Consider the following 10,975-nt stretch of genomic DNA (forward strand, 5'->3'; position numbering starts at 1 on the left):
GGGTTTTTTTTGTTTGTTTTTTTTTTTTTTTCATAGCTGCTGTGCTTGTATTTCCTCAAGCTGATTAGGAGGATGGTGCTCACAGGCCTATCAAAAAGGGAAACTAGACTAGTTTGGCACAAACTGTTCTTGATGGTAGTAAAAATGCAAAGAAGGGATTAAAAAAAAAATTGTTCTAGAGTTACTTTAGGGGAAAAAAGTTATACAAATGGACCAGTAATTTCTTGGATGCTTCCTTTCTGAAGACGTGATACTTGTTCTTCAGATTTTAGACTTCTGTTTTCTACAGACCTCAAAGAAAACTGCCCACATTCCAGATCATATCAGTGTTTAGATTATTACGTGCTGAAGGATTAATAAGGCCCTGCCCACCTGAAGACATCCACTTTATCTGATTGTTCTCCAGCCTCTTTGTCTAAATGTATCTGCTTGTTAATTTGCTCTGGCTAGAGATAATCTTCTTTGAAAAGACTAAAATAAAACAAAAATTGACTCCACCAACCTTCATAGCAGCACATTCTGACCTTTCCTATCTGGTCTTGAGCCTTCATCTTCCTTTAGCCTGTAGCATAGTCATACCCTTTTCCAGTGTGTTTTGGCCCTGGTCAATCAGGACTGAGCCCATTGCTTTCCAGCCCTCAGCCATGTTGGAAGCTGTGGTTCAGGGCCCCATTCCCAGTGGGGTGAGGGCTGGAGGGCAGAGAAGAGGCACACTCGGGGCAAATGAAAGTCATCAGTATTCACCCAGATAGTGGCCACAGATTACAGCACAGACATAACAGCTTTTATTGTTAACTGCGTGCCAAGCCAGACCTCCTTTGGCCTCGTTTCTCTACCTAATATGGTACAAGGGCCTGGTAGGACTGCAGCGAGGCAGAACCCTGCTGGCTGCTCCTCAATCCCTTTCCAACATCCAGCTTTCCCCTGCCCAGAGTGCTCTCAAGGTGGCTCAGTCACTCCTAAATAGTTAACTGCCAGAGGGTTCAGGTTGCTGTTGTGCTCATACAAGTGCCAAAGCTGTATAGCAATGCCAACGCCCCTTGATGCACATGAGTTTTGTAGTGTTCATTTTATTCACACAACTTTCAGAGCTGTGAACAGACACAGCAGCTGGGTAGTCCATGAGGATTTGTGGATGTCAGTAACACTGGCTTTATCAGATGTCTCTCCTTGGGTGACAAGAGGTGTTGTTTGCAGACCCTGGAGCTGATTCAGCTGCTGTACAGAGTTTCTTCCTCTTGAGGAAATATAACACCCTGCTGGGGTAGGGAAGCAGCTGAGAGCTTTGTCACTAGTGCAGAGCAGATCTTGTCCAAGCTCTTTCCCTTCCTGCAGGTTCACAGAGACAGCCCAGGAAGGGTTATGATGCCAGTGTGTCCAGAGCACACACAGCTGTAGCATTCCCAGCCCATTTAGCTGACAAGCAGCCAAGGAACTGGCTCCTATCCCGCTCTGCCCAGCCTGGGGCTCAGCCCTGGTCCTGAAGTATAGGGGCGTGAAGGGATGAACAGACACCCTTTTTCCTGTTTTTCTACAACACTCATTTCAAAATGGTGTTGAAAGCACAGAGAAGCTGCAATTGGTGGTACAGTTGTTGATGGAAGCTTGGCCTAGTTCTCCTTTAAAGTTTCTTGAAAAGAGTAAACATGACTGTGGAGAAGATGCTTGGAAAATTGAAACAACTTTCAAGAAGTAAAAAGGAAAGAAATGGAAAGAAACAATCCAAGATGTTTACATATATTAATTCATTTATTTATATTCTCTGCTTTTCAGTGTTGCACAACTTCTACATCATATTAATTCAAAATTAATATTATCTTTATGATCTATGACTTAGCAACTTTTATACACTCAAAAGTACCACTAACTACATATGCTCTACCTTCCTCCATTCTTTAAAATTAATGCTGAAAACATAAGAAACATGTACATGTAAGGTTTTAAAGTACAGTTCTTTGGTCAGGTACAATTTCCACAGTTAAGGAATGTACTCTGATAGTATTTTACCCTCAGCAGTAGCAATACACAGCAGCAAGAAAGGTGATTCCTATGATATTTTACAGGAGTCATGACTGTATCTTAGCTTAACATGGCAAAACTAGCATGATTTGACAGACTCAAGATCAAAAATACATTGGTTTTACACTTGTGTTAATAAACACCAAATGAAGTAAAACAGCAAGTGGTTTCTTTGCAGAGAGGACCTTTGTTCCAGTCTGACAGTGCTGGATTGGCAGGGAAGAGGGAGACAGCAGAGCAGTAGAATCACAGTAACACTGCAGCACATATTAAGTTCAGTGTTACTTAGCAGGATAGTGAGTGACTCTACAGATTGATCCAGAGCAGTAGAATTCCAAGTCTACTACAGGCATTGGATATCCACCAGCTGCACACAGAAAGCCTGTGCTTCCAACACTGGCACCCCATTCAGCAAGAGTAAATATCTCTCCTTCCCAACTTACGACATGAAAAATTTCTAACACTTGTGTAACATAAAATTATATCCTTTAATGTTTTAAAGACATTATCTATATTCCACACAATTCTAACATTTCTTTTAGAGTTAGGAAGTCCTAACATATAAGATGAAATTATTAATGCTATATGTTTAAAGTGTCCTAAGCAGTGCAATGCCACAAACAGCCTTTGGCTGCATTTCTATGGCATGGGATGGAGGGAGGTGGCTGGACCATCTCAACAACGTGGCTCTGTGACAATGTCAGCCACATCAGTCCTTTTATACAAAGATAATTCCTTTAAAAATTGCCTTAAGAAAGAACAATTTCATTAAAATTAGACTTCGATCTGAAGTATACGTAAATAAAAAACATTGGCTGACACAGTCAGCATGGCTCAGTTTGGAACATGAAGTGCTGTGTGACTCTCACTCCAGAGCAATGACCTCTCACCTTCACATATCCATAAGCAACACAATGACACAAATAATACTGCAAGCAACACCCTACTCTTCCTGGGTTGGTATCTTTTCATTTTGCCTTCTGCGGGTACTCTGAAAGGCATGAGTTGACAAACATTGCTCCAGAACTAATACTTCTGATTCATATAAAACACAGATACAACACAGTCACATTTAATTGACTTTCAGTCCCTGTGCAATTTAAGTTAAACGACTCTCCTCAATATATTTTTAAACTGTAAACTACACTAGAAAGACACAATAATTTAATTAATTTCATTACTTTTTAGCTGAAGTTGCCTGTGAACTTGTATGTAACAAAATCAGTTACATTTCTCTGGCAAATTACCATTAACTGAAGACAGGGAACAGACTTCAAGTACTTGAGGACTAAGTCCACTGTCCCCAGGGCAGACAAGTGAGCTACTAGTTGAAAGAGGTAATCTCCAATTACCAACAGGCTGCTAAAATGTGCCTAAGAATCTATCTGTTCCTATAAATTAACTCCGTGGGCTTTGGTCAATTTTGGTACAATTTACCTGGCAAGTCTCCGTAATTCTTTCTTCTCCAAGAATTGAATTGGGAGCAGCATTTCAACTGGACAAGTAGCCAAACTGCAATAAGCTTCTGCTTGAAAATAATTTCATAAGAATCCAGCTCTTTATGTGATTTGAGGCTGTTTAACATAGGAGAAAAATGTGCTACTTGATTCTGAACCAGCAGGAGCCAGTTGCTCCTTAGTACAGGCAAAAAGTTGGCAGAATTTTCCAGTCTTTTGCTCTTACGGAAGTAGCAGCTTCTCATAGTTGCTGAACTCCTTCATATACTCAGAATACATCTAAAAATGATGTGGCAAACCATGTATCCTGCCATAATTAGCGCTTCTTAAAGACAGTTTTTCTCTTGAAAAGCTAGAAGCAAGTTCCAATAAAAATTTTTCTTTTAAAAATATTTCATTACTCTTATTAATGAATAAACTATGTTAAAAACTTTTGGATGCTACATTCACTACCTAACACTCTGTGTACAAAAGCAGACATATAAAGACATAGCACCTGACCTTGCTCAGGTGAAAAGAACTGAAAGTGGTTTCCTGGATCATGGTACTAAAGGCATCATGGTATTTAATCCCTTTCACAGTAAGCTTCAAGCCTAAAGAGCAGTTAGGCTGCCTCTGGTAGCTTTCACTAAAAAAGATCATTATAGAACATAAAAATTCTAAACCTCAAAGTTATTCTAATTTCCAGCCTAAATTTTTATCACAGCCAGTTAATTCTTTTGCAAACACTGCCTTAAATATTAGGAAAGCTTGCCTCTCTTCTCAGTTCTCATCCAGATACATACATTTCCTGTGTATGTTTGTGCACAGCTGACAATCACTTTTACTCCTTGGAATCCTGCCAAATGACCAGTTCACTGTACTGCCAATTCATCCTTCTTGAACATCAGTGACCAAAACATTGTCTAATCTGTTTCAAGACTGAACAATAAAGGCAACAATTGTCCTTCCCACTTACATGAATGACCATTACAACTGCCCTAAGAATCATGATTTTATATTTGTTTCTGCTAGTTCTAGAAAAGTGCAATGTGTAGAGGGTGTATTCAAGTTACAGCAATTTTATTTCCCTCCTTTTGAACAATATACATTTGAAAAGTAAGTTTTAAATTACACTGGATCCAGTACACCCGGTTCCACTGTCTTGTAGATTTTGCTCAGAAAGACTTCCACCTTATCATCACCCAAGTGACAGATGTCCAAGATGCAGATAACATGTTTGCCATCGAGTTCCTTCGCTGCTTTTACAATTTCATCTAGAAGTTAAGGAAAGGTAGTTTTAAAAGGTGTTTGCTGTATACCCTGTATACAATAAAAAGGCGTACAGAATTGATAATGTTTTCCATACAGTAATGTGTATATGTTCAACCTTCTTTCAGCGAAAAATTTTATTAGTAAATTCCATCACATCACAGAAATGACAGCATCAGAATTAGATATTAGTTTGAAGTTTGGATATTAAAATACTGTCTTCAGAGGATGAGACCAGCTCCAGCAAAAACTGCCTTGAAAGTTCACTATTACAGCAATTTACTACAGCTGGTGAAATAGAATTTACATATCTTTCCCTGAAGAGGTGAACCATGTCTGACCTACACCAGAGATTTCTACAGAGGATTAACTCTTGCACTGAAAGATAAAACAAGAAATGATAAATGATTATTGTCAGTGAAAGGCAGTCTCACCTGAAAGAGGAAATGTGTCACGAAGCCTCCCACTGCTAGTAGCCTTCTGCTGGCGTGCAGTGATACAACTCATACAAGACAATAATGTATCATTCTGAATGTCTTCTAGTTGAAATAAGTGGGGATTGTCAGGGCAAAACAGTGGAAGAAAAGCAACATCTATTGCTATGTCATGGTTTATACCTGTTGAAGAAAAATATTTTATGTTAGCAGAAAACTTCATATTAGCACATCAGCAACTTTGTGCACCACTTCTCTTTTTTTTAAACAATTGCACTGATTTTTATATGTTCTTCATCCATTAGTTAATAACTAATGTCTAAAAATATGTTTTTATATATGATTATACACAAGCACATTCAAAATGATATGATGTTATAAAATACTATGGTTTAAGGCTAACAATGCTGATAGTTCAGAAAACATTAAACTTTGGAAGCCATTTCATCCTCATTTTAACTTTATCTGCAAAGGCAGAGAAATTAACTTCACAACCAGTGAAACTATGCAGTGTGCAATGCAGTGCTACTTTCATCTTCAATATAGTATTGTCAGTCCCAGGATTCTAATGACTTCAAATATTCAAACACCTTCTCTGCAAATGTCCCTTAGCAAATAATGGAAACTTTTAAATTATGGGAACTTAACATGAGCATTGTTAAGCAAGGCAGTTTCTGTCTCCTTTTAATGGGAAAACAAAATCAAACAGATTAATAACTCTCAATTAAAGCTAGCAAACAGATACACATGAACTTGCAAGTTTATATTTTAATAAATAAAAATCAACCAACTGACACTTCATGTTAACCAGAAGTAGCATGGAGCAGTTAATGACTATGGCTAAAATACAGCCCTTCATTTTCTGCCATGGAAGGAAGGTACTTTAGGAACAACAGTATGAAAAAACCAACTCAATGAGAATAATGCTGAGAAGAAGCATTTATAGTTGTCTTTTTCCTTTTAAGAATACTAACTTGTTTCTGATAAACACCTCTCCAGCAAAAAGCAAGCTGACAAGTGCAATTGAATAATTTGCCTGATTATGTCAAGTTGGAATAGCGAACAGGACTTACTTCTAACTTAAATAATCAACAGTTTAAGGACTATGCACATTCTTCAAATGACATTCCTAGGATTATACAAAAAACTGAAATCATACGAAAAGTGATACTAGAAACAAGATATTCAGGCATTTCATTGAAAGGTATGTTTAACGAGAATTACAGCTTTCTAGTAAAAAAATTACCCTAAATGAGGACTCTAACAAAAATCTAAAATGTCAGTAATTTTTCAAACTTCAGGAAATACTCAGAATCAACTGATTTCTTTAGAGAAATTAATTCAGTTTCTGATGAACTTACACTGCTCTTGCTTAACCCTTTTTACAAGGCAAACTACTTACCCAGAACTGTCACTTCGTAATACCCAAGGCCATTAGCACTTTTAAACTCACTGATGTTTTTATCTGTCCTGGCTTCTGTTGGCTGGTGCACTGCTGCATGAAGGTTGTACTGTTGCATAAGTAAGTCTTTGTGCACATAATCAAATTTACATGGGATACTTTCTGGGAAAATTTTGCTGTGATGAAAATAATTCATTAACTTGTCTTTCACTTGTGCCCACAGGTCACTCTGCCAGGAATCACAAGTTCTTCCAGTCTCTTCAGTTTCAGGTATATCACTCACTCCTTCTTGGTCTATTATAAGCACAGAAAACATTTAGTTGCTTATATGATTATATAATTGTATCACTCCTCTGTTAAATAAGAACTACATTTCATTAGAACATTTCAGTTATGAAGACATGGCAGAAATTAAGAACATTTCAATTATGAAGACATGGCAGAAATTAAAAAGGCCAAGATAAAATGTGAGGTCTTATGCCATAAAGTGCTTCTGAGGTACTAAACGAACTTAAAACTTGTATAAAGATACACTGATAATTTACTGCCCATAATGGGAAACAATCCAACACTGTCCTTTCAGCCATCCCTTAGAACACAGCAGAGAAAATTGAGTAGAATGACATTGATGATACATTGCTACAGTGGTTCCCCAGAGGCTGATGCAGCCAGATGTACAGGGAAACTGTCTTAACAAAGGTTATAAGGAGATCTTTGTTGCCTGGTTTGGACCTGAAGAAAAGAAGTAGTCTTAAACATTCTAAGGTTAATATAACAACTATTTTCAACGTACCTGTGCAGTACCGCAAACTGTCTGACACAGCCTGTCCACTTTTATCTTGCACAGTATGTCCATGTTGATATTCATCCAAGCTATAAAAAGAACGTTATAGTGTGTATACATACATATATATCTATATATATATCTTTATTTATTTTAAACCTAATTAAACTCTATGCAGCAAAAGACAGATTTCTAGTGATAAATGATACAAGCTCGAGTGAATGAGCTGATTCCTTGAGAGCTGTATACAGCAGCTTCACACAGTGAAACCTACTGTGCTCAGTAAATTAGCTTAGCAGAGTTTAGGACAAGTCCTGCCGGATTCCTGGCTTTGGGAAACTGATGGGGAAGGATTTTACACTCACAGCCCGGTGTCTGCTGCCCTCTACCGGCACCTGGCAGAAACACCACGCGTAACACGGCCAAACATCACAGGTGATCAACAGGTGACTCGACCTCAAAAACCTGGTGCTCAACATGCGGCTGCACTGTCCTATCATCTCCTTCAGCACTCAAAAGCACAGAATGAATGGAGCCATGTCACCACTCTGGAATCCAAAATGACAGAAATGCCAAATCTGTATTTTCCTGTGGACATACTGTCCTGTTGTAATGATCAGTTCAATGAAGCAAACTAGGTATTTGTTCGACTTTCTTTTTTTAACCATAAAGTTTTGAATTAATAAGAAACTATTCTTTATCAATCTCTAACAAATAACCTAGGATATTATGCAGGAGAAAAACATAAGAGGCAATCTTCAAGCAAACATGGTAAAATAAGCTCTTAGGCCCATTTATTCCTTCCTTCTTTGATCCATTTCTCTTATTAGAATAAAACTCACCATGATGTCTGAAAAAACTTAGGGAAAGGCCTATCTTGATTATCTTGCATCACAAAAAACTGCAACAGGTAAGATTTGTTAAGGTACCATTAAAATTCCAGACTATCAAAGTAGTTAATAATAATTACAAGATACAGACAGTAAAAAAGGAATCCTAGATGAGCATGCTGTTTAGTGGACCATACTGTATTTCATAAGGATTCGCAGGTTTTGTAAAAATTTTTTCTATTTCATACTAGGGTGTATCTTGAAAATTTCATGTCAACATTTCGTAACAAATGGAAAATATCTAAAATAGTATCTAGTGAAAAGATAAAAGGAAATACACTGTGGGTTTTGAGTATGAAAGTATACTTTATGAAATGCACTCCCATCGTGGATATATCATCACTAAAGTGACCTCCTTGTGATGTCCAAATCTAGGCACAAAAGAATCTTCACTTAAGCAGTATGACCTGTGCAACTACTGCCCACAAAATTAATTTTCACTTTTGAGATTTGGACCTGTCAAACACAAAATGAAACCCCAGCACAGTCTTAAGAAAGGCTTGCTCAGAGACCAATGCGTCAAGTTAGATACATGCCAACTCCTCATTAAAGCAGAGGAATAAACCAAGTCATACTGCTGACAAGTGGATACCATGGAAAGTGGATATCATGTTTCTTTTTCTTTTAAAATTGTCCAGTTTTGGAAGTGAATAGGCTCTAATTTAAAGCAAGTAGAGTCTCAGGAAAATATGAAAAAAAATTGTCACAATTTTTCCCCACTTCTTTCACAGATCTGTTGCTCGGATAATTTCTACCTGCCCAACACATTATTCCTACAGGCCTGCTTTGTGCTGGATGTGTGAACAGCCTAACTCGAGCTAGGCCTGTAAGGGAAGCTACTTGTCTATACACATAGTCCATGTGCTTCTTTGCCAGCCACTATGTCTGAAATGCACCTGAGGCCACCCCAAATCCTTCCATTTACTGCAATATGCTCCTGCTGTTGTACACCAAACACCCACAGCCTATTTTACCCGTGCCAGCTTTAGGAGAACTTGTGCCCTGCCAGATTTGCTGTTCCCAGCCTGCATCCTGCAGACCCCCCTTTTCACAGATGCCCACTTGCAAAAAAGCCTTTATTCACTATTTTCAGATACATTGATATTCAACTTCTCAGTCATTTTACTTCAAAGTACTGTCATCAAAAATAACATCAATCAAAACATATAGCAGATCAATATTTTCAGAAACTATTGGGAAAATAAGCATGTCCCATGCTTCACACCTATTTCCTAAGCACTGGGACTAAATGTGATAAATGAAATTAAGAAATAAAACAGTTAAAACTCGCAGCTATGCCCAAACAATGCAAGGAAGTACAGTGCCTCAAAACAAGACAACAGAACATCCCACTCACTGATAGAACTGGTAAAACTTATTTTGTAGACTGGTTTGAAACTAACTGTTCTGATACCATTATGGTAAACACACATCTACCACAGCAAGTAACAGAGAGACCAAATAGCCTTTTATGATAAACTTGACAGGACTACACAAACTGATTTTTGGCATCTACTGATTTCTCCCTGGCAAATTCCGATTTATGTCAAAAAGGGCTGTGAAGGAAACATCACAGTCTGTGAAACTTTTGGTCCTACAAACCTCAAGCTGAATTTCCCTATACTGTAGAGTGCCCACCCCCTAGCTGTCACATCCATGGGAAGGAAAAAGGATAAAAGGGTCTACATGACAAAAAATATAGAAGTGAAACTGCAAGGATAGAAGCATGCATACAAGTTACTTTCAAGCAGTATGGAGTGGGAGCACATAGTGCAGCAGCAATTCCATGGTAACATGCTAAATTTACAAAGATTAAAATTCCAAGAAAACTACTGTGCTTTTTTCCACTTCCACATAAAAATAACCCTTTCTGAAATTCCTGATCTTTCTCCATTCACAATCACTTCATTCTCTATAAATTAAATTACTTTGGAGTACATTGAGTGCTTCAAAGTACCATTATGTGGAAGATCTTGACTATCAAGGATATAAATATCAACAATAATACTAAATTACCCAGTTTCCTTGTTCTTTCTGAAACCCTTAATGATCAAGTAGGTTACCTCAGAAATGCAGGAATTGTGGCTGTCAATAAAAAGCCTCAAAATAAGCTATTACTGCTTAAAAAACCCAAAAATGCAACCATGTGCTGAAAATAACATACAAAAAACTTGATGCAGAATAGTTTAAGTTAGAACATGTACTTCAAAACGTATCTCTACTCTTGGACTCAATGATCATTGTGGGCCCCTTCCAACTCAGAATATTCCCTGAAATATGTGAAGTTTGTTAAAACTACTGCTGTTATTTAATCAGCATATTAAAGTATTTCAGTGAGAGCTGACATTCTGCTACATCGAAGGAACAGAAAACAATGCAATTTTAAGGTATGTCAGCTAACTTTCTATTTTTCTTTGGCAATTTGGAGAATTCAGCACAATTCTATAGTTAGTTACAGAAATATACGAGTTACCTTTTAATTATACAGAGTGAAACAGCTTTCCATAATCCAACACAGACTTTCTCTTCCTTTAGCTGGGGTTCTAGCACTAATGGCATAGAGTAGACACACAGGTAGTGAGGAGAGTAGCAGATTGAGAAAAGCAGAGAACAAAGTAAACATGCCTTAACTTCTGGCTTCACCTAGAAGAAATGGGGAGAAGACATTCTTCCCACTTGGGCGGGGCCCAGCGCGGGGGTAAGGGGGGGGTAGGTTGGGCGCGGCTGTTCGGCGGGGG

At 37.9% G+C, this 10,975-nt stretch overlaps 1 protein-coding gene across 1 annotated transcript in view; it reads right to left on the reverse strand.

Annotated features, from left to right (window-relative positions):
- Positions 1–1,726: 1,726 nt before the first annotated feature.
- RADX (RPA1 related single stranded DNA binding protein, X-linked) overlaps positions 1,727–10,975 on the reverse strand; it is a 21,599-nt gene continuing 12,350 nt past the window's right edge. Inside the window, exons 12-15 of the mRNA XM_042027786.1 lie at positions 7,357–7,436; positions 6,564–6,857; positions 5,162–5,344; positions 1,727–4,732 (exon numbers count right to left, since the gene is read on the reverse strand). Coding sequence (XP_041883720.1) covers positions 4,587–4,732; positions 5,162–5,344; positions 6,564–6,857; positions 7,357–7,436 — 703 coding nt within the window. The 3' untranslated portion in view covers positions 1,727–4,586. The remainder of the gene's footprint in view (positions 4,733–5,161; positions 5,345–6,563; positions 6,858–7,356; positions 7,437–10,975) is intronic.

This window comes from Corvus kubaryi, unplaced genomic scaffold (assembly GCF_017639235.1).
Source record: "Corvus kubaryi isolate FWS band 111438036 unplaced genomic scaffold, C.kubaryi_AGA036_p1.0 130, whole genome shotgun sequence".
Classification (NCBI taxonomy): Eukaryota; Metazoa; Chordata; class Aves; order Passeriformes; family Corvidae; genus Corvus; species Corvus kubaryi.